The sequence below is a fragment of the Euleptes europaea genome, chromosome 7 (assembly GCF_029931775.1).
Source record: "Euleptes europaea isolate rEulEur1 chromosome 7, rEulEur1.hap1, whole genome shotgun sequence".
Taxonomy (NCBI): domain Eukaryota; kingdom Metazoa; phylum Chordata; class Lepidosauria; order Squamata; family Sphaerodactylidae; genus Euleptes; species Euleptes europaea.
The window spans coordinates 82,639,343-82,661,917 of record NC_079318.1 but is presented as its reverse complement, the minus strand read 5'-3'; the positions used below and the strand labels follow the sequence as shown (position 1 = coordinate 82,661,917).

At 47.4% G+C, this 22,575-nt stretch overlaps 2 protein-coding genes across 2 annotated transcripts; both read right to left on the bottom strand.

The window, feature by feature from the left end:
• Positions 1–264: 264 nt before the first annotated feature.
• SSR2 (signal sequence receptor subunit 2) lies at positions 265–7,721 on the bottom strand. The gene is made up of 6 exons (XM_056852650.1): positions 7,680–7,721; positions 5,623–5,777; positions 4,079–4,177; positions 3,014–3,122; positions 1,454–1,531; positions 265–431 (listed from the first exon to the last, which is right to left on the bottom strand). The coding sequence occupies exons 2-6, from the start codon at positions 5,775–5,777 to the stop codon at positions 321–323; spliced, it is 552 nt and encodes a 183-aa protein (XP_056708628.1). The 5' UTR covers positions 7,680–7,721; the 3' UTR covers positions 265–320.
• Positions 7,722–10,067: 2,346 nt separating this feature from the next.
• On the bottom strand, positions 10,068–22,477 carry TSACC (TSSK6 activating cochaperone). The gene is made up of 5 exons (XM_056853443.1): positions 22,375–22,477; positions 18,256–18,324; positions 14,739–14,765; positions 12,906–13,061; positions 10,068–10,294 (listed from the first exon to the last, which is right to left on the bottom strand). The coding sequence occupies exons 1-5, from the start codon at positions 22,475–22,477 to the stop codon at positions 10,068–10,070; spliced, it is 582 nt and encodes a 193-aa protein (XP_056709421.1).
• Between the last annotated feature and the right edge of the window lie 98 nt (positions 22,478–22,575).

Genomic DNA, 22,575 nt, shown 5'->3' with positions numbered 1-22,575 from the left:
CTCCTCCATCTTTGTAGAACTGATTGCCGGCTGAGAAAATGAGAATTTGGCACAGAGGAGTCGTCTCCATTACTGAAGCTGGATGGGTCTCTCAGCAGCGTGGCCAGCAGGGGACCACAGAGGAGATGAGGAAGGAAGGGAGGGAGGGGACGGCCCTGAGGCTTGGAGGCTGGCTTCTCCGGCATTTTTGTTAATAATGGCAGCTGGTTCCCAATCAGCAACACACCAATTCCACTTTCGAAAAAAGAACTCTGAGTGCAGAGCCACCCTTTGCTCCGCCTTCACTCCCAAATGCAACCTCAATGGTTGCCTGGCACAGCTCAGTTCTTCTTGGTCTTCGGAGTGTCATACTTCCTTTTGCTTGAGTACCACAGCAGGAGGGGGATGCCGATGGAGGGGAGAGTCATGACCCCAAAGGCCGCCCAGTCCAGCTTTAAGAAAAAAAAGGAAAGGGGATGAATTATTAGAAGGGAAATACTGCATCGCAAGGTAAAGCAACAGTTGCAAGTACCCTGTGGGCACCACGGGCCAATGGCAATGGGCCTTGAAGGGTAGAGGGAAAATCTAACAAAATTAGACTTGAATACTGTCAGATAAGAACTACCAAACAACACAATTGGTTGACCAGTTTTGCACCCAGGTAATTACAGAAAAATTGAGAAGGGCCTTTAATCTTGAAGAGTAGCAGAGATTTTAGTTCCTGAAATAATTTAATCTCTAGTATTTGCCCAGGAGAATGTCAAAGTGTTGACAGATACGTGTCGTTTTAGCTGGTATCTATTAGGTCTGTCCTGCGTTTATCAAGATCTTTTGTATATACATTTTATTCTTTCTGTAATTGTTTCCTTTATATACCTACTGGTTATGGACTGTAATAATAAAGAACTGAAGGGTAGATGGAGGGTGGCCATTCCACAAAGGGGCGATGGCTCAAGGGCAGAGTATCGGCTTTGCACGTAGAAGGCCCTGAGTTCAATCCCTGGCATCTCCATTTAGACCAGAAACACAGGGATGGGGAAAAGACCTTTTTCTGCCTGAGATCCTGAAGAGCTTCTGCTAGTCAGAGGAGATGACACCCAGCTAGAGGGACCGAGGGTCTGATCTGGTATGGTAGCTTGATGGGGTTTGTTGGTTCACTGCCAGGTAATGCCCCTGGACCCCGCCCCCACTACTGAAACTCCCATCGGTCAGAATATTTTAGTACATTGTGGAAATTCACTGCTAACGGACGTAACAGTGGAAACAAGCATAGATGGCTTTAAAAGGGGATTATGCTTGAGACTTTAGGGGAAAGGAAGTAGTTCCAGAATCCTGGAGCAATGAAGTTTTGGTCTTTAGATTCAGCCAGTGTTCCAACCGTACGTCAACAGTATAGCCAACCCAGAACACTTGGTCAGCCTGCAAAATGAGGGGCATTTATGAGTTGTCCGAAGCGGAGTTTGCATGTACTTACAAAGTGCGGTGAAAACCTTCTGTCGAATTCTCGCTGGGCCAGGATCCCCCCCTGCCCTGGAGCGCTGGTGAAGCCAACCTGAAAGATCAGACGGGGAGGGGAGATGACTTACGGGCCACAGCAGTGGACTTGGCTTGAACGACGGTGTGGGAGACACGGCTGACGTCGAGCAGCTTGGAAACCCCGCCACCACCCTTAGCCCACTGCTCATGAAGGAGAGCACCCAGCTTGACCATCAGCTTGTCGGCTGGCCTCTGCCCATCTTCAGCCGACTCAGCAATTCCAGGAGATCCAGACTCAAAACTCAGCATGAGGTTTATGGGCTGACTGAAAGGCTTATTGCATATATGCAGAATGATATAACAATAAAAGCTGCAATTCATGTACGTAAGAAGGTATGAGTATATATTCAGATTCTCTTTCAAGGTTTGCTTATATTTTATATTCTAGATGTGCAAATAAATTTTTAGAATAGTAGAAGGTACAGAATGTTACAGAATCGCTCCAAATACTGATAAATGTCTTGTCATAGCTATGTAAAAAGTATGTATATTGTGTTTTGTTTTGAATTTTTTTTTAATTATACAAAAAAAACCTCAGCAGGAGGTTATCTGCAAATTTCTAGTGGCCATCACAGTTGGGGCAAGGCTTTTATGGAGGGTAGTATGTCCGTGAAAGAAGGACTCCTTGATTCCACCCAAATGGACCTCCAGCTTTAGGGCAAAGGTCTCCCTATAAGCCAAGTAAGGCCCCCTGGCGCAGAGTGATAAGTTTCAGGACAGCAGTCAAAAGCTCTGCCCACAACCTGAGTTCGATCCCGACAGAAGTGGTTTCAAGTAGCCGGCTCCAGGTTGACTCAGCCTTCTATCCTTCTGAGGTCAGTAAAATGAGTTTGCTGGGGGTAAAAGTGTAGATGACTGGGGAAGGCACTGGCAAACCACCCCATAACCATAGTCTGCCTAGTAAACGTTGGGCTGTGACGTCACCCCATGGGTCAGTAATGATCTGGTGCTTGCACAGGGGACTGCCTTTACTTTTTATTCCCTAAAAGCCAAGTAAGGCCCCACTCGACATCACAAGATCCAGCCATTTACCCCAGACTCTAGCTCCTCCAGGACAAAAGGGGGAAAGATTTCTTTCCTAATAGTGTTATGGAATGCCAAAGGGCAAATTCTTTGGATGAAGGTAAGCAGTAGTGGTCACAGCACTGTGGGGGTTTCGTAAATTTACACACCTCCCCACCAGGAGTTAGCACCCCTTTCTCTCTCCAGTGAGCACTTCTGCATTACTACCCAGCAAAAACCCAGCTCATGGGAAAGAAACCACCTTTCCTCCTGCAGGTTTCTCCAGGAAGGAGGAGAAGGAGGCTGGTTTCTCTGCCTTTCCAGCAAGGTGCTCCTTTCTGCCTTCAGTAAAAAAACAGTACAAGAGCAAACTTGTGACTTAGGGCAGGGGTGGGTTGGGGGCCACCCCAAGTAACAGGCTGTGGAGCAAAAACAACACAGACCTTACAGGTCATGCAAGGGTCTTTGACTCAACCCCGGAGCAAGTACTACTTACCACCACCTGTCCCCCTTCCTGCGCCAGGTATGTGATGGTGGCTGATGTGAAGTTGAAGTAGCCGGCTTTCAGGGGTCTCAGCACCACCGTGTGGGAGACGTTGCTAGCGCTGAGCAGCCAGTAGTTAAGGAAGCAAATTGCATCACAGAAGGGGGGGGGAGAGGCCACAGTTAAGCGGATGTGGATCTCAGGCTGAGAACGCCTTCAGTATTAGTGCTTCTTTTGGAGCCCCTGAAGTTTGCTCTGTGCTTCCAGGGAAATCAAGATAAATCACAAGTGCTTGCCCAAAGGCATGACATTTAAACAGAGAAGACAAAACAGCAGGAGAGAAACGGACATTAGTATTTCCAACAAACGCTAGGTGCATTTACACATACTGCCACAACAGCCGAGTGATGTTGATTTTCTTTTTAAAAAAGGTTAATGAATTATACCTAAAGTGACCACAAGCAAACTTATGTAACAGAGGTTTCTGACTTCCTGCAGCTCAGCACGCTCCCCAAACCATTATCCCTGCGGATCAGTAGATTGTCCAGGGCTGGGCATGATGGGGGTGGGGAGGGTATAGAGACCAAAATTATAGCAAAAAAACGCACCAGTCCAATGAAAGCAGAGGAACATTTAAAGATAGCAACACGTGATGGAGTCAATAATAAAGCAGGATACAGAGCAGGTACTCAAAAGAGACAAAGAGCATACTCACACTGATGAGCCCAGAGACTTTCAGGTCTGCTTAATCACACAAATATTAAAGAGACAGCGTTCAAGGGCAGAGAACCTGAAAATCCTGCACAGTGCAGCGAGTGCATAAAAATGGCTTGCTATGTGCTTCAGAAGGGAGTCACAAACAGGGTTTTCCCTGACACTCCCAAGAGCCCAGATCATCACAATAAGAACCCTGAAGAGAAGCAAAATGGAGGATTGGAAGCAGGTTACCGGTTCTTTATTTGCTTTAGAGCAATATTGCCACTCTCTCTCCATAACAACGAGGGCTAGAAACATAGCTGGGACATTCAGCATTGTAACAAGACCCTCCCTAACCATCTCTCTGCACAAAAAGGATACGGTGCAATCCTGTCCCATTTGACATTGAGCATCCCAGAAACAATTCCAAAATCTTCTGGAGGAAATGAATCATCTGACAGCTCCACTTCTAAGGCTGCACTGCAGATAAACAAATGGGGAGAGAGTGATATATTAGCAACAAGCTATGATCCGAGGACGAGAAGAAACATAGACCTGACTTAGAGAGCTGTTCGCCCTCAATTTCTGGTTGCAAACTCAGAATGCCCAGCTGTGTGTCAGGAACAGGATTCAGACATGGGGAATCGTTTTTAACTCCACAAGCCACCCACAACCCTCCATGGCCTAGCATTGATTGCCATCCAAATGACCTCAGATAATTTTGTACTGGGTCATCCAATAAAACTGCACTGGGATACCTTGTCCTGCTACACCAGCGTGGTGTAGTGGTTAAGAGCAGTGGACTCTGATCTGGAGAACCGGGTTTGATTCCCCATTCTGCCACATGAGCGGCGGAGGCTAATCTGGTGAACTGGATTTGTTTCCCCACTCCTCTACATGAAACCAGCTGGGTGACCTTGGGCAAGTCACAGCAGCCCCACCTACCTCACAGGGTGTCTGTTGTGGGGAGAAGGAGGGAAGGGAAGGTGATTGTAAGCCTGTTTGAGTCTCCCTTAAGTGGTAGAGAAAGTTGGCATATAAAAACCAACTCTTCTTCTTAAGACCTATTGATCATTCGAGCAGCATCATTAAAGAAACTGGGATGCCTTGGGAAAGAATACAGGAAGCGTGTGCCATCCTTCCACTCAACTGCTACAGTGATTTCTCCTGGACAGTGGGTATCTATCTGGACCAACAACAAAGGGGGGAAAACTTAACCCTAAAAAAACCATAATTAAGTACCCAAAGGTCAAGAAAAAAAATCCAAGGCCAAAAATTATACAATCTAATAGTTATGTTCATACAAAATATGGATGTATTTATTACAGGGAAAAATCTAATAACACATATAAGGCCCTGCAAGAGCCTACCAAATAAACATATAACGTTAATACTTGATAACTACTCCAGACTTTAAGACTATTTTATTACTATGAGATGTTGACAAACTTTATTAATGGCTGAAATATAACATCCCCTCATTTAAGAGGAAAACACACACATGTATGTATGGAAGCCTAAAACAGAGGAAGAAGTTTTGCAGTTATATATTACTTGTTATCCTGCAAACACAATGCACATATCGTCATAGAGAATTTTAGAAATTTGTGTATGTAATTTGTAGTCTGGAATGATGATTGTTTAGACCTCTGAGGAAGGCTGTATAGCCGAAACATGTCTGGTTACATGTAATTGTGTTACATGAACATGTTTATTTGGTCGGCTTTTGCAGGGTCTTATATGTGTTATTAGATTTTAGCCTGTAATAAACACATACATATTTAGTAAGGACATAACTTTTAGATTGTATAACTTTTGGCCTTGGATGTTTATTTTTTTCTTGACCTTCATCTATCTATCTGGGCCTTGAAACCCTATAACGGCTCTTCACACCAGCCCTTCTTCATCACCTTCCTGGGATTTACCTGGAACCCACGTTGTAGATGCTGTACTGCAAAGTGAGGTCCCTGCCTTCCACGGCATATCTGTTCAGCAGAGCCTTGGAGGCCAGCAGCCGGGCCCCTTCCTCGCAGTGGACGCTGGCAAAGAGGACCAGCATGGACAGCACCAGCAGCTTCATCTGCCAAGAGATAAGAGAGGGTCCGATTCATTTCCTCCCCAAAGGAGGCACTAGTGAGGGGCGGACTTTGGGAGGGGAAAGGGAGGTCTCTGGAAGCGGACAAGCAAAAGACAGCAGCACCCCAGTCTTCAAAGTGGGTGGAAAGCAATGAAAACTCCAAAAAAAAGTAAAGAGGCAGTGGCACATCACTTCATGCACAACTTCATACAGCCATATTCATTAGGAGAGCCAGCATGGTGCAGTGGTTAAGAGCAGTGGTTTGGAGCAGTGGACTCTGATCTGGAGATCCAGGTTTGATTCTCCCCTCCTTTACTTGAGTGGCAGATGCTAATCTGGTGAACCGGGTTGGTTTCCCCACTCCTACACATGAAGCCAGCTAGGTGACCTTGGGCTAGTCACAGTCTGTTGTGGGGAGAGGAAGGGAATGTCATTGTAAGCCGGTTTGATTCTTCCTTAAGTGGGAGAGAAAGTCGGCATACTCTTCTTCTAGGACAGAATTATATACTGTGTGAAGGTTTGCAATATCCCCTCCCCAGGCTTTCTTTGGTTGGATAAAGCAGATGCGTGTGGCACCACATTAAGAAGTGGGAAAGGAGCTAACCTTTTCCTTGCAAGTCACCTGTCCATTCAAACAACAAACAAACCCCACACACCTCCCTCCATGGCTTTTCTCACTGAAAGAAAAAGCAGCAGGTGAGAATGCTTTGAGAAAACAAAGATGCAGCGGGAGGGGTTTGCATTTATAACATTTTAATGCTGCTTCTCTAGGAGCCTGTTCAAGGCAGCTTGCAAAATGAAAACAACTAAAGTACAAATTAAAAAAATATTAATTTTAAAACCTTGCTCAGCTCAGGGTTAAACACCTCCCCCAAGTACACAATCTGGAGCTAGCCCACCCCATTCTGTACTCAGTGTCACTGAACCCCTAGGGTTTTCCAAGGCAAGAGACCAACAGAGCTGGTTTGCCATCGCCTGCCTCTGCATAGCAACTCTGGACTTCCTTGGTGGTCTTCCATCCAAGGCCAATCCTACTCAGCTTCCCAATCTCTGACGAGCTTGGGGTAAGCCAGGCTGCTTCAAATCCTCTACCCAGATCAAAATTGTGTTTTGGGATCCTACCTCCTTCCCTCAATAACCAAATACCCCTCCCCTCCTAGGGTCCTTCTCCCAAAGCCCCCCATCTTTCCCTCTCCCAACTGCCCCTTACGTGTCTCTCTATTTATTTATTTATTCAAATTTATAACCCGCCCTCATCCCCAGCGAGCCAGGCTCAGGGCAGATGTGCGTGTGTTATGTGCCATCAAGTCGCTTCCGACTCATGGCGACCCTATGAATGAAAGTCCTCCAAAATGTCCTATCTTTGACAGCCTTACTCAGATCCTGCAAACTGAAGGCCGTGGCTTCCTTTATTGAGTCAATCCATCTCTTGTTGGGTCTTCCTCCTTTGCTGCTGCCCTCAACTTTTCCTAGCATGGCTGTCTTTTCCAGTGACTCTTGTCGTCTCATGACGTGACCAAAATACGACAGCCTCAGTTTAGTCATGTTAGCTTCTAGGGTCAGTTCAGGGCGGGTAACAATAATTAAAAACAGATTACATCTAAAACATCCTTAAAACCATTAAAAACCCTACTCAGATGGCCGTTCTCTCTAAAAGGCCAATTCCCCCCATATATCCCCTTTACTCTGCTGGGACCCCACATGCACATCAAACAGCTTGCTTATCCCATGCCTGGATTTTCCTCCCAAATTTGCATTCCCTCCACCAAGACTCCCAATTTTCTCTCGGCCAGCATCTTCCATTCAGTCGCCCCTTTTCTCTACCAGCTGCCGCAAACAAGTCAACCTCCTTCCCCCGGGAACGTCTACATTGCCTCTGCTGAGACACCATCCGGATTCTCCCACCTTTGCTTCTGCCACTGCCAACAGACCGGAAGAGAGCGTCAGCAGTGCCTGGTCCGAGGGAGCTCGCCGGAACCCCGCCCCCTCGCAAGCGTCGCGCGGGTCCCTCCTGCCGCCGCAGAGCTTGCAGGGAAATGTAGTCCTGAGCCTTAGCAAGGCGCCACCTCGGTGCACGTGTTTTGCGTTTCCGCAGGAACAAAAAGCTTCGGACAAAACAAAACAAAACAAACACACAGATGCGGACCATTAGGAGGGGGGATCTGAAAGGTGCACCGGCGCAAACCTTTGATCAGGCAAACTCAAAAGGTTTGATTTTTAAAAAAGTGATGCTCACTGACGTCTTCTTTTGCTTCTAAGAGAAATGCTTGGGGGCGCGACCCCTTCTAGAAGCCACGCCCCCAGCTTTACCCGCACCTCAACCATATGTGTGAAGGTTGGAGGGGAGATCTTCCTAGATGCATTCTGCAGTGCACGTGATGCTCATAATCTTCATGGTCATTTGATATATTTGAGGGCGGAGAAGGCCAGCGTTACAAGAATGACTGGTCCTAATAAGCTTTTGTTTTATTTTGTATTTATTTAAAACACGTTAAAGCTGCTTTTCCAGCATCCGACTTTGAGTCCGTCTTGCAATTAAAGTTAACCCTTGGTTTAATCGTGGCCCAAGGCTAGCCGTTCAGGAAAGTAAACAGACAGGTTTGCCTGGATCTCCAGAGGAAGAGAGTCTCCCAGCTGTGGGTCAACAACCAAGAACAATTCTGTAGGCACCTTCACTATCTGAACATGATGTACGGCTATGATTGCCAATCTCCAGGTGGTGGCTGGAGATCTCCCGCTATTACAACTGATCTCCAGGTTACAGAGATCAGTTTACCTGGAGAAAATGGCAGCTTTGGAAGGGGGACTCTATGCACTGTAACCCACTGAGGTCCCTGTCTTCGCCAGGCTCCATCCCCAAATCTCCAGAAGTTTCCCAACCCAGAGCTGGCAACCCTATGTGGTGTAGTGGATAAGAGCGGTGGAGTCTGATCTGGAGAACCGGGTTTGATTCCCCACTCCTCCACATGAGCGGCAAAGGCTAATCTGGTGAATTGGATTTGTTTCCCCACGCCTACACATGAAGCCAGCTGGGTGACCTTGGGTTAGTCACAGCTCTCTCAGCCCCACCTACCTCACAGGGTGTCCATTGTGGGGAGGGGAAGGGAAGGTGATCGTAAGCCGGTTTGATTCTCCCTTAAGTGGCAGAGAAAGCCGGCATATAAAAACCAACTCTTCTTCTATGTATTGCTGCTCCTGTCAAGAAGTTTTGTTTGGTTGATCAGAAAGGGGGAGATGGGAACAAAAGAGAACACGTGATCTTGGATGGATCTCAGCCCTTGCACTTACCCCTGTCATCATCATTTGTGGCTCTACAGTTATGTTAGCCATACTCAATACAAAACTGGAAAAGAATCAGGGCTTGTGTAAAAAAGGGAATTTGGGCTGCTGCTGTATAGTCTGTCTTGGATGGCCAGTTTTTCTACTGCCCCAGTGCAAATCTGTCACCACCATCTGGTTTTCTCTTTAGGCGCTGTGGCCAATAGCTGCTGATTGCTCTGTTCTCCATGCACATATAAGAATACAAAGAAATTACTAGTTAATTGTGGTTTTACAAGGGAGATGCAAATTCAGATTGCTGCTCGGGTATAAGCCCTCAACAGATGGTGGTGGTGGAAAGTGCCATCAAGTGGCAGTCAACTGATGGTGATCCTGTAGGAATTTCAAGGCCAGGGTGTTTTGCCATCACCTGTCTCCATGTAGCAACCCTGGACAAACCCTTGGTGGTCTCCCATCCAAATACTAACCAGGGCCAACCCTGTGTAGCTTCCAAGATCTGACGGCTAGCCTGGGCCATCCAGGGCCTCACCAGATACACTTGGAAAAGTCACTTCTGCACAACCTAGCCTACCTCGCAGATCTTGTTGTTAGGCTAAATATCAAGGAATGTTGTAAGAACTGACTTTGCCTATTAGGAAAGCTGCAGAATAGAAACTACCGCTAAACCTTTATTTACAACCAACCGTGTATTAAGAATCTCACATTAGGCAAGCAGAATTGACTAAAGGACCTTTTAGGATGTCTTCCCCTCTTCTACAATGTTCCGTATATCAGACTGGTGCAAAAGGGAGGGGGATCATACTGCAGAAAGTATAACTGTTTGTTTTTATTTTCAAGTTCCATCTCACTCCACATCCCACAGCATTCCTGGCTGGCACAGTAACCCAAATTCTGCAGCCGTAAGTAATACACAAAGACCTTGTGTCGTCACGGAATGCGCTATGCAGGCACAGCTACTCTGGGCAGATGGTGAGGGCTTCTGAGTCGGAAGGAGGAGGTCTCTGGCGCGTGCTGTTAGCTGAGGGGTCGGGGCGAGGAGGCCGATCCCTTTGGGGAGGGCTGCTCTGACTGCCCCGCAGCCTCGTGGCTTTGCCGCTCCTGCCGGGAGAGGAGGACGTTCATGGTCTCTCGCATGTCCTCGAGGAGTGACAGCTGTGCCTGGGCAATCTTTGTCTGCACCTGGATGTTGTTGTGCATGCACTCGAGGAGGCCGAAGCATTCCTGAGGCTGGTGCTCAGGTGCTGGGGAGGGAAAGGAGATAACGAGCATGCGTTGGCTTGCTAGATTTTGCTTACACGGATCTATAGCCTTGCCCTTCCCCCAGACTCTGAACACACATGAAGCAGTAGGGTTGGCAAGTGCCAGGTGATGGCGGGCAAACCCCCACCAATCCACCTGGCTGCCCGCAAATCAGCTGAGGGTCGGCGGGCAAAGTGTGCATCTGCACCTGCCCGAGGCGCCACATCACTTACGGTTTACACCTGGAAGCGCTGCATCGCAAGGGGCCGTTTACCACTCAAACTCCCAGTTTGAGTGGTAAAAGGCCCCTTGCGATGTGGTACTTCTAGGTGTAAATGAATCGCAAGGGGCCTTTTACCACTCAGACTGGGAGTTTGAGTGGTAAACGGCCCCTTGCGAAGCGTTTCACACCCAGAAGTGCCGCATTGCAATGGGCCTTTTACCACTCAAACTTTCAGTTTGAGTAGTAAAGGCCCTGTTGCGATGCAGCACTTCCGGGTGTAAACCAGAAATGCCGTGATCGCGTCGGCGCAGCTGCGCGCGATCGCACCTCACCTCCACCCCAAAAACCTCCCGCTGGAGGAGAGGAGGGACCTGGTAAGCTTATGAAGCAGCCTTATACTGAATGGGACCCTTAGACCAACAACGTCAGTATCATCCACTTGGGCTAACTAGCCACCTGTCAGCAAACCAAAAAGGGGGGACAGCTTTATTGTCTTGTAAAGCCCCTACATGTTTTGCTATATAAGCTTCATCAGGGAGATCAGAGTTCCTTTGTGCTGACCCTTTCCACAGCAATTGAGGTGTGCTGCTGCAACAAGACCACAAAGCTGTCACCTGGTGTCTTTTTTTCCTTTTTTGTCTCCAGGGTCTAAGGTGGAGGTCTTTCCCATCACCTCCATCCTGATCCTTTTGACTGGAGAGGTTGGGGACTGAGCCTGGGACTTTCTGCATGCAATGTGGACACTCTACCACTGAGCCTTAGTCCCTTAACTAATGAACACATGAAGCTGCCTTATACTGAATCAGACCATTGGTCTATCAAGTATTGTCTACGCAGACTGGCAGCGGCTCTCCAGGGTCCCAGGCAGAGGTCTTTCACATCACCTGCTGCCTGGTAGTTTTAATTGGAAATGCCAGAGAATGAGCTTGGGATCTTCTGCACGCCAAGCAGATGATCTGCCACTGAGCCATGGCCCAAGTGGGCAACACAACAGGAACCAGAATCACAAGATGGAGATTACATCCAATTCCCTTGCGTTTTCCCACCCTTTCCAAGGGTGCTTCCACATGGAATTGATTCTCCATTTTGATCTTATTGCTGCAATATAGCTTCTGCAAAGGGATATTCTGCTCATGCCCACTATTTCCCCTCCTTAGTTGTGAATTTCCTGCACTTAGTTGTGAATTTCCTGCATTGTGCAGGGGGTTGGACTAGATGACCCTGGTGATCCCTTCCAACTCTATGATTCTATGATTCTTTGCTCCTGGCAGGCTTTTTGCTAGGTGTTTGTTTGTTTTAGTAGGAATATTGCTGTAGTGTTAGGACACTACAGCAATATATCTGCTACTTTTTTAAGACAAAAAGCTCACTGATGTATGGGGGTGGATGGGGAATGGGAGACAGCAGGAGAAATGAAACTGGATATGGGCAGGGAGGTGTAGAAATCCACACCTTCCCATCTACACTTCTCTCAAACCCACTTTGGGCATGCTCTTTCAGGAATGATTTCCTGTAAGCAGGTTTTGGGAAAATGCAGAGCAAAGATTGGGGAAAACCCAGAAGACAGACAGCTGGCACGGCAATGTGAAAGGCCAATTTGAAACTGATGCAGTTGGGGGAGGGGATGCAGAGCAAGAGCTCCCTGTTTGAGCAAACCCAGCTTAATCCTGAACTCTGAAGACTGGCCCAAACAGGAAGGCCTTGCAGCTAATCCCAAAAGGTACACAGACCTTTGCAGTGGCAGGAAGTTCTGTCAGTGGGAGGCAGCCACAGGAGGGCCTTTAGTGTCTGAATCTGACGCAGTGATGGGTATCTACCAACCTGCCCTTTCTTCAGGTTCCTCCATCTATTGTTTGCTCTCTACTCTTAGAATAACAGAATCATAGAGTTGGAAGGGGCCATACAGGCCATCCAGTCCAACCCCCTGCTCAATGCAGGATCACCCTAGAGCATCCCTGTCAAGTGCTTGTCCAGCCTCTGCTTAAAGACTGCCAGTGAGGGGGAGCTCACCACCTCCCTAGGTAGCTGATTCCACTGTCAAACAACTCTTCCTTCGGTCTTTTTGCTTCTCCCTGTCTCTGAACTTCCTATGACATCTTCCCAGTCTCCATTTCTTGTGTCAAGGTGGAAACACCATCCAAACAGACAATTTCCCTATCCCTCCTAGAAGTTGGATTACAAACTACTACATTCCCTGAGCAACTGGCATTCTGTGGCATCACAGTGGCACAGCCAATCAGTATCAGATGTTTACCGCCCCGAATGCACCTCACACATTGAATTTGGCTTGTGGCACAATCACCAAAAAATGCTGGCCACCACCAGGTTACAGCTTCCAGGATACCTGACTAGATTTACACATGAAATAAAACAGGATTTCCATCACTTACAGAAATGTCTCTTTCCTTTCCCTATCCTAGCCGTCTGAGTATATGGAAGGCCTGGGCTAGGCTTCCACTGAGTAGATGGAAGCTCTAGGAAACTGGGTGAGGGTTTGGCAGGACAGAGGGGCTTAATGGAAGCAGGTGGGCCTTCAAATTCATCTCCTGTTGAGAAAGAGAGAGGAAATATATGTTTTGCATGGCCTGAATGTTTGAAAACCAGGGATCAATTCACACATTATTTTCTTGGGGGGTGAATGCTCTCATGTCACTCATTTCACAGGCTCTGGTAACATGGTATTTCCTGTCTGATGGAAAAATTATTCTGTTGCCTGAGAATAAGGGGCAAACTAAGCACATGTGTCAAGCCTAACACGCAACTGTTGCAGAAAATGGAAGCTGTGGGTCTAATTTCACCATGCACTTATTTGTGTTCTGACTTTGTGCCATTCTGTGTTTCCTTCTCTACGTCACTCAGGGAGAGGGGGGAATGCAGAATAGGCATGATGTTAGGAAACAGGTGAGTTCTACTGGATGTCACAGGAGGCTGAGCTAAACACATGGCTGCCATTTTTGGCAGCTGTCACCGTTTAGCATGCTTTATATGTTTGGTCTAAATTTCCTGAGCAGGATAAATACCATATTTCATCATGTAGGGACTGTATTCAAAACAGCTTGACACTGCCCATTTACAAGGTAATTAGCTTATCCCCATTGAATTGTGGAGCTAAACCTCCTGCTGCTTTTTACATTTTAAAATTCCCATTTAAAATGGGAACAGCAGCTCAGGGAGTTCAAAACAGCACAGGGTTCAACTCTTCCCAATGAAAATCCTCAGTGCACCCCCTCAGTGCAACCAGAGGCTGTACTGGACTGCCATTTGCCTTTCAGAAACTGGCAGAGATGGGCTGCTTCCGCACAAAAGTTTTGCTTTGGTTTCCTGTCCACTAGTGGGATTTCTTTTTTTCTTTTCTTTTTTTGGAATATCCATATGACATTGTTCCCTAATGGTCGACTTTCCATGTGTTCCCCCCCCCCCCCCGCTTTGCTGTGATCGTCCTCAAACATCACAGGTAAAGTGCCTTTGAACGCTGTGGGCAGGAAGGTATGCATTTTGGCTTAAAGAACAGCTGTGGCAAGGAAAGGGCAAGGAAAACTATTATGTAGGTGCTTCATTGCTGCTGCGAAGTGTCAGGTCGTGCAGGTTTAGGCCTCCCTGACTGGTAGACTGCTGGAATAAGGCAGCCTCGGCCACCAGGCACTCCTCTGGGACTTAGCTGGGTAGCTGCTAGTCAGGGGTTGGGGTGGCAGATGCCGTGGAGGTGTGACCTTTCCTCCTACCACCTGATGCACAGGAGGAAGAGGGTGCTGCTCTAACTGTCTCGTTACAAGACCATGTGGGACAGCTGGGACCTGTGCGAGGAGGCCACAGGAAGGAAGAGACGACACACCCTCTCTCCTCCAGGCAGGAACATAGAAAATCACCACAGCCTCATATAATCATTGTCCCATCAGGTTTTACTCTAATTAAGCAATGTTCCAAAGCGACAAACCCACAGCAACATGGCTAAGGAGCATCTAAAGCTATTTAAAAAGAGTCATGTCTCGGCAGACTGGCGATGAAAGACTAACAAAAGGGACAGTGCAAACTTCTGTGAGTGGGAAATCTGCCGGTGTGGTGCTCCTACCAAGAAGGCCCTGAACAAGCCATCCAATGTTCTTTGGATGGTGAAGGCACACCCCAAAAAGTTGGCATCCTTAATTAAAGTAATTGATTTTAAATAATCAATAGGTTTAACTTTGGTTGGGTTATCTAAAGACAGCAAGAAGCAAAACACCTACGTGGGACTTGCGAAGATCTTCTTGTACCTGAAAAAGACAACGATTATTGTGCTTTTTGAAATTAACGTGGTACGTTTTTTTCCCTATAGCAGGCAAGATCATTATAAAATGAAGTCCTTCTGATGCTGAACCCCCACACTTCCTTGCACTGCATCCTGAATCAAAACTGGAGCCCCTGCAGGCACTCCCATTTTTTAAAATGCTAGGAAATCCCACCCGCAGATTTTTCAGGCTCTTGACTGGCTGGGCTCTAAGCCTTGCAGAAAATGAGGGGCATGTGAAAACCAAACTTGGTTTGTTTTATTTTCAATCTTTCTTTTTTTTTTTGCTAATTCTTGGCAGTAAATTGTGTCGATCTCAGTCATTTGATAGCTCAGACGTAAAGTCCCGCAAGAGGAAGCGTGTTCATGTTTTTCTTTGAAAGGCTCACTAAGAGACATAGTCTGAAGGAATGCGTGCATTATGACAGCGATTCCCAACATGGTGCCCATGGGTGGCACACCCGTGGGTGCGTTTCCTGGCATCCGCTTGCTTCTTCCCCAAAGCATCTCATTCCTCAAAAAAAACAAAGCCAATCTTGGCTTCCCTCCGCTTTGCTGGAGTAGGAGGTAGTTCAAAAGCACCCAAGAAGCATCACCTTTGTGTCTGCAGGGAGCACGAAGTCCTCACAAGTTGGACGTGATGCTGATGGAATAGCTGAGGTCTTGGAGGGCACTGCTCTTCCCACATTTGGTGGGGTGCCATTGACTCTTGCCGACTCACTGAAGAGTACAGGGGGTATATTGAACCCAGCATTATTACTGGAAAAGCAAGTTAATTCAGGTGATCACCCACAAAGCCTTTCTTGGCCTGGGACCTGCATCCCTAAAGGACTACCTCTCCTCATAGGCCCCACTGTGCTCATTTGAGCAAAGTATTCTGCAGAACGTGTGAAATGGAATTGTCCAGGAAGCCATTTTTACAAAGGGAACAGGAATGTAGTAAAGCAGAGTTGTGCAAAAGAGCAGTTTTTATATTGAGAATAGGGTTGTGGTTTTAATTGTGAAAATGTTTTAGCCCTTTCTCCTTGCCCCCCCCCCCCAACTGCTTTGTTTATGGGATATATTATACTGTTGTTTTATTCTTCTCTACTGGTGTAATCCAATGTTACTGCTTTGTTTATTGCCTAAGAAATGGGACTGTAAATGAAGTAAATGAATAAACTCTAGAAACAGTGGCCTCCGTTATAGGACGCTTGGCTTGGAATCCCCGAACGTCTTGTGGAACCTCCCAACTTTTTGCGATTAGACCTGGTCCTCAGCCTCTCATGGTAGCCCTTTGATGACTGGCCCATCGCCATGGCAACTTCTTTGCTGTGCTGCTCCCTTCCTGTTCTCAGAATTCCAAAAAACGCCCAACAGGCTTGGGGACCCCTGAATAAACTACGGCTTTACCTCCGTCATGAAGAATAAGAACAGGGGAATGGGTCTTTGGGGACGGAGGGAAGTGTCCGATCAGGCCGGAACATGCCAAAGTGATTCGCCTACGAGTTTCTTCTGGGCCCACGCACTGTTGCATTAGTCCTGGCTAACACGTCAACTACCTGGAAGGAAAATAAACTGAAAAAAGAGTGAAGGATATCATCCCAACAGGAAGTTCTCCTGCAGAAGCTACATAGAAAATGATCAAGAGTGTTTCATTTCAACGGGGCTTGCACAGGAGAATGTCCGATTGGATCACACCCCAATCCTGTTTCAGTTTATAAAATCTGTCCTCGCTTGGTTGCCTAGAGGTTACTTTTCTCACCAGAGACAGCTGGGCTAATAGGTGCTGACCAGCCTGTCCTAAATCACCCTCTTCTGGACATCAAAATCTTGGCAAATACTTTTTAGGCTTCCGAAAGGAGAAGTGCACTTCTGAGAGCCCTGTTTTCTCAGTATGCACGCTGCAGGTTTCTGCCTTTTCTCCTTCCACCACTATGGCTGACCTAATGCCCTTTTCTGTGTGGCTCATTGGGACCACTATGTTTCCTTGAGGAACTGCACATGTGCGGTGCACGCAAACCGGGATTGGTGGAGCAGCAGCTGTCACAAGCAGAACGTATAAGTGACATCCCATAAGGGCACGAGGCAGCTCTAGCATTGGGGCCCAGGAACCCGTTATTTCTTTTTTTAAATTTGAAACATTTATCGTCCTTCTCCCTGCTTCCCTGCCAAATGGTACCTCAACCCGGTAACTTCCCGATAGCTCTCTGTTGCACCACAGCAAAAAGTGGCCAGAAGGTAGCCCTGCAAATATGAAATCACAAGGGATCAGGTGACACAAGGGTTCCCCTTGGTTCTATGAAGCTGCTGACGTCGGCCTGGTTCCTCAGGCTAAGATGAGGGTTTGACTCGAAATTTTATTATTTATGTATTTATTTTTCAAATTTATAACCCGCCCTCATCCCCAGTGAACCAGGCTCAGGGGGGCTAACAATAATTAAAATATAAATACATCCAATATAGATCAAGTACATCCTTAAAACCATAATCATTAAAAACCATTTAAAACCCTAAACAGATGGCCGAACTATACCTAGGTGCCACAGCAATAAATGGCATCAGATCACCCCCCCCCCCGAATTCAAAGTGGGGGGCGGGATGGGGAGGCTAGTAAAGATGGATCTTCTTGCGGCTGTCCTTGGTTATAGGCCTGGCGGAATAGCTCCGTTTTACAGACCCTGTGGAACTCCATAATTTTAGGGACTTCTCCTCCAGAGCTCTAGAGAGGGAAGAAGAATCTCTGGCTGAGGGCCAGGATCAAGAGGTGGTGGTGGAAAGTCACCGCCCAATGCATGGCAACCCGTCATGGGGTTTTCAAGGCAAGCGGCGAACAGTGGTGGTTTGCCATTGCCCGTCTCTGCATAATAACCCTGGTCTTCTTTGGTGGTCTCCCATCCAAGCGCTAACCAGGCAAACCCAGCTTAGATCCCAAGCTGTAATGAGATCAGGCTAGCCTGGGCTGGTCAGGGCAGGGTCCGGAGGATAGGAAGAAGGAAAGAAGGATTTGGCTTTATACCCCGCTTTTCTCTACCTTTAAGGAGTCTCAAAGCAGCTTACAATCACCTTCCCTTCCCCCCACCCACAACAGACACCTTGTGAGGTAGGTGGGGCTGAGAGAGCTCTGAGAGAACTGTGACTGGCCCCAGGCTTCATGTGGAGGAGCGGGGAAACAAACCTGGTTCACCAGATTAGAGTCCATCACTCTTAACCACTACACCACAATGGCTCTATCTCCTATGAAGGAGATAGAAAAGTGTAAGGAAGTGTCACTGCAGACCAAGATCAAGATGATATATCCCATAAACAAAGCTATTTTATGCTTCTGCTCTTCCATCAGTCTCTGTCCCAGACGCTGTGTGCACAGACAGGCTCCGCCCCATGACCCACCTGCCCTCCACCCCTTAAGCGCCACTGCCTGAACCTCAAGGGCTGAGTCCCCTTAGACGCAGACTGAGCAGTTGAACTTGCACCTGGAGCGGGGTGGGCCAACCTACTTTTTCGATGCTGCTTCTCATCCTGAGGGTTTACATCTGGGTCCATCCGAACGGGACTGCAGTTTGTGCCTGCAACAGAGAGGGAGAGAAAAGGAAGCATCGTTACTCATATAAGTAAAAAAATGTTACAAGACAGTTCATTAAGGGGTGGGGAGGGGGAGTAAAGTCTGGGACTGGAAAGCAACAACCCTTCGATATGCAGCGGAGGGAGAGGGAGAGGTTTCTTATTTAAGGCCAAGACAGCCTTCCGTTTTCTCCCTGGTTTCATACTGCTGCGGTTAGAAATAAATGACAAATTAGAAAAATGATTGTCTATCCACTGGCTTTCCCAGGGCTTTGGCCACTTGAAACAGCAAATACAATCCTTAGGTGGGCCTTTGCATTAGAGCAGGGGTCCCCAACGTGGGGCCCATGAGCGCCATGGCGCCCACCGACACCTTTTCTGGTGCCTGCCCAGTGGGTTTTTTTAGGAAGTGGGTGGGGCCAGGTAGGGCTTTTGCCCAGCAAGGCTTCTGATTGGCTGGGCAGATTTTGTTCAGCATTGCTTTGACACCAGCTGCCACCACAGCACTGCGATCTGCACTGTGTTACTGAAGTTAAGCCGCGGCAATCGTTTTGTGGCTGGCTCCGCCTCCTGGGGCAGCCATTTTGTTGCTGCGTAGGGTTGCCAAGTGTCCCATGGCGGCTGGCAAAGGATGGGGGGGGGTAAGGTTGCCAGCAGGTTGGGGAACTGGAGATTTGGGGAGGACAGGGACCTTTGTGGGCAACAATGCCATAAAGTCCCCCCTCCAAAGCATCAGGAGAACTGATCTCTGTAGTCTGGAAATGAGCTGTAATTCCAGGAGATCCTAAGGTCCCACCTGGAGGCTGGCATCTCTAACTGCTGCCCCCAACATGCCACGTCAGAATTCCAAATGTGCCCACAGGCTCAAAAAGGCCGGGGACCCGTGAATTAGAGCCTTGGCTAAGTGGCAGAGCACATGCTTCATATGCAGAAGGTCCCCAATTGAATGCCAGGCATTGCCATTAAAAAATATGCATTTTTGGGAGAGGCCTTTCTCAGCCTGAGGCCCTGATGGACTACTGCCAGTGTGGGCGAGGGTTGCCATGAGCCTCTTCGCCACCGGCGGGTTTTTGGGGTGGAGCCTGAAGAGGGTGGGGTTTGGGGAAGGGAGGGACTTCAATGCCATAGAGTCCGATTGCCAAAGCGGCCATTTTCTCCAGGGGAACTGATCTCTATCTGCTGGAGATCGGTTGTAATAGTAGAACTCCAACTACCTGGAGGTTACAACCCTAAACGAAAACCAGTGCTGTGACTACCTGGAGGCTGGCAACCCTAGTGTGGGCTAGCGGGGGTTAATGGCCTAACCCCAGTATAAAGGAGCTTCTGATGCTGTTATATTTCCGTTGCTTGGTTCCGCTGGCAGCTCCATTTCACAGAGGTAAGGCCACATGGGCATGAGATGAAGAGCATCTTGAGAGCTTCTGCTTTAATTGGTTTAAATAAAAACACATTTGTAGACCTGCAAGTTGTAATGATGCACTTGAGAATGTTTTCCAACATTGGCAGATGCCGCTTCAGTCACATTTATTATTTATTTGCCGCATTTATTCCCTGCTTTCCCCCCAATGGAACCCCAAAGCAGCTTACATCGTTCTCCTCTCCTCCATTTTATCCTCCTAACGACCCTGTGAGATAAGTTAGGCTAAGAGTAGGTGGCCGACCAAAAATCACCCAGCAAGCTTCCATGGCAAAGTAGGGATTTGAACCCGGGTCTCCCCGAGCCAGTAGTCCAGTGCACTCTAACCATTATACTACATTGACTGTGCAAAAACAGTAGGTTAGGCTGAAAGTATGTTAGTAAGGGTAGGGACCATGGCTCAGTGGTAGAGCATCTGCTTGGCATGCAGAAGGTCCCAGGTTCAATCCCTGGCATCTCCAGTTAAAGAGACTGGGCAAGTAGGTGATGTGAAAGACCCCTGCATGAGACCCTGGAGAGCCGCTGCCGGTCTGAGTAGACAATACTGACTTTGATGGACCAACGGTCTGATTCAGTAGAAGGCAGCTTCATGCAGAAGGTCCCAGGTTCAATCCCTGGCATCTCCAGTTAAAGGGACTGGGCAAGTAGGTGATGTGAAAGACCCCTGCATGAGACCCTGGAGAGCCGCTGCCAGTCTGAGTAGACAATACTGACTTTGATGGACCAAGGGTCTGATTCAGTAGAAGGCAGCTTCATGTGACTGCCTCAAAGTCACCCAGCAAGCTTCCATGGTAGAGTGGGGATAAGAACATAAGGATTCCAACCCAGGTCTCCCAGATCCTACTCCAACCACTACAACCACACAGGCTCTCTCGTGACACCAAGCTGTACCTTCCAACTTCTGTGCAGCCATTAAAACCCCAGGAACCTTCTCCCTTGTCACTTTCGAATACCCTGAGCTACTGGCGGCCCTTGGGCCAAATTTGACCCTCCAATTCAGATGTAAGAAGGCAGGCGAGAGAAGGAGGCAGTGACAGCAAAAGGTCAGAGAGACGTTTTTGATTTTTATAAGACATTTGCAAAATAATTAATGTGGAGAAATCGGATGGAGTTCCTCTCCCTTTCTAGGACTCAATCCTGTTTGTGGAGAATTGGTATTTTATCAACCATGGTTATTAGATGGGAGAACAAGCACAGTTTAGCAGTTAAGAATGACAGTCTAGAATTCGGTTCAAATCTCGATTCTGCCTGTGTGGTGTAGAGTTTAAGAGTGTCGGACTAGTATCTAAGACTCTCAGGTTCAAATCCCCACTCGTGGCATGGAAGCTTGCTGGGTGACCTTGGGCCAGTCACACTCTCTCAGCCTAGTCTACCTCACAGGGTTGTTCTCAGGATAAAATGGTAGAGAGGAGGATGGTGTAAGCTGCTTTGGGTCTCCGTTGAGAAAGGTGGGGTAAAAATGAATGAATTAAATAAACAACCACCAGGTTGTTCTGAGAATAAAATGAAGGGAGGGGAGAATGTTGTAAGCCACTTTGGGTCTCGATTGGGAAGAATAGTAGGGTATAAATGAAGTAAATAAACAAACAGAACCTCAATGTCCAAAAGCAGTGTAACTTTGAACACCAGTCTTACCAAGGGTGATAATTAGAGGTGGTATAGTGGTTTATGCAGTTACTTGGGAACCAGTAAAGTTTACTTCTGAGGAAGCTTTCTGTATGAGGATCAGGCTATAGGTAGGGTTGCCAAACTCCAGGTGGGGCCTGGAGATCTATTGGAATTGTATGAGGATTAGGCTATAAGACTTGCAAAGCAGGCTAAGGCTTGCTGGAGTTTCTTCAGTAGGCAACCACGCTCACCCAGCCTTACCTCCCCTCATGTGCAATATGAGGTTAATAATACCAGCCCATCTTGCAAGGCAGTTGTAAGGGGTGTGAAGTGCTTAGAACACTATATACACTTCAAGCATTATTATTCCCAATATGAGTGAGGGCCACATGTCCAGTACAGTTGGAGGATATTGAGGATATTAATTCATAGTATGCACTACAGGTGGCATGGCAAATGTATAAAGTTGCACGATGAATGTCCGTCTTCTTCTTTCATTCTTGTCAGTGTACCTTCAACTGTATAGATCAAAGCTTCTTAAACTGTGGGTCGCGACTCCATATGGGGTCGCGTAACTGAATGTGGGTGATGTGAAAAATTTGGAAAAAATAAAAGATTTCTTTATGACTTATTATCAGTAAATGTTTGATTTGTAAACCTATTTTATATACCTATATACCCGGGGCTGCAAGTGGAAAAAGTTTAAGAAGCCCTGGTATAGATAACCTCATTTGGAGAAAACAGTCTAAATAAGTCTAAATTTGAGGCCCTATGTAAATGTGAGGCCTGGGCCAAACGGCTCTCCTGCGTCTATGAATATATAAAATAGACACAAACCATATCTCTACGTATAGTTTTATAGGGAGATGTATAGATATAAACTATAAACTCTGTGAGAGCCCTTCATATATATAAACTAGAATCCATTCCTCAGACTTTGCTCAAAGAATAGGAACTCGCTGAATAACGAGCCCTTTTAATAAATGACGTTTTCCACCTCTAGGCACATGTTGGGAACAGAGTAGCCTACCGTTCCCATAATGCCTAGCGGTAGTAGTGGTGTAAGTTGGAGCTAAGACTCCAATTCCCATGATGCCCTTACGGCGACAGCCGAACAAGACTACAAATTCCATCATGCCTATGCTCGGGCCTGGCGTGACTCCACAGTTCCTTTGTTGTTCCCCCAAAACTCGCCTTTGGGGTGTTGCTGGCTAGACCCAGAGCGCGGCAA

Coding starts and splice junctions, on each gene's coding strand:
- SSR2 (XM_056852650.1), bottom strand. CDS start 5,777: ATGAAGCTGCTGGTGCTGTCCATGCTGGTCCTCTTTGCCAGCGTCCAC. Junction 4,178..5,622: donor ATCTACAACGTGGGTTCCAG/GTAAATCCCAGG, acceptor GTTTATCTGCAG/TGCAGCCTTAGAAGTGGAGC. Junction 432..1,453: donor GAAGGTTTTCACCGCACTTT/GTAAGTACATGC, acceptor TTTTTCTTAAAG/CTGGACTGGGCGGCCTTTGG.
- TSACC (XM_056853443.1), bottom strand. CDS start 22,477: ATGGAATTTGTAGTCTTGTTCGGCTGTCGCCGTAAGGGCATCATGGGA. Junction 13,062..14,738: donor AAGATCTTCGCAAGTCCCAC/GTAGGTGTTTTG, acceptor CTTTCTCAACAG/GAGATGAATTTGAAGGCCCA. Junction 10,295..12,905: donor GAAAGGAAAGAGACATTTCT/GTAAGTGATGGA, acceptor TTCCCTCCCCAG/CACCTGAGCACCAGCCTCAG.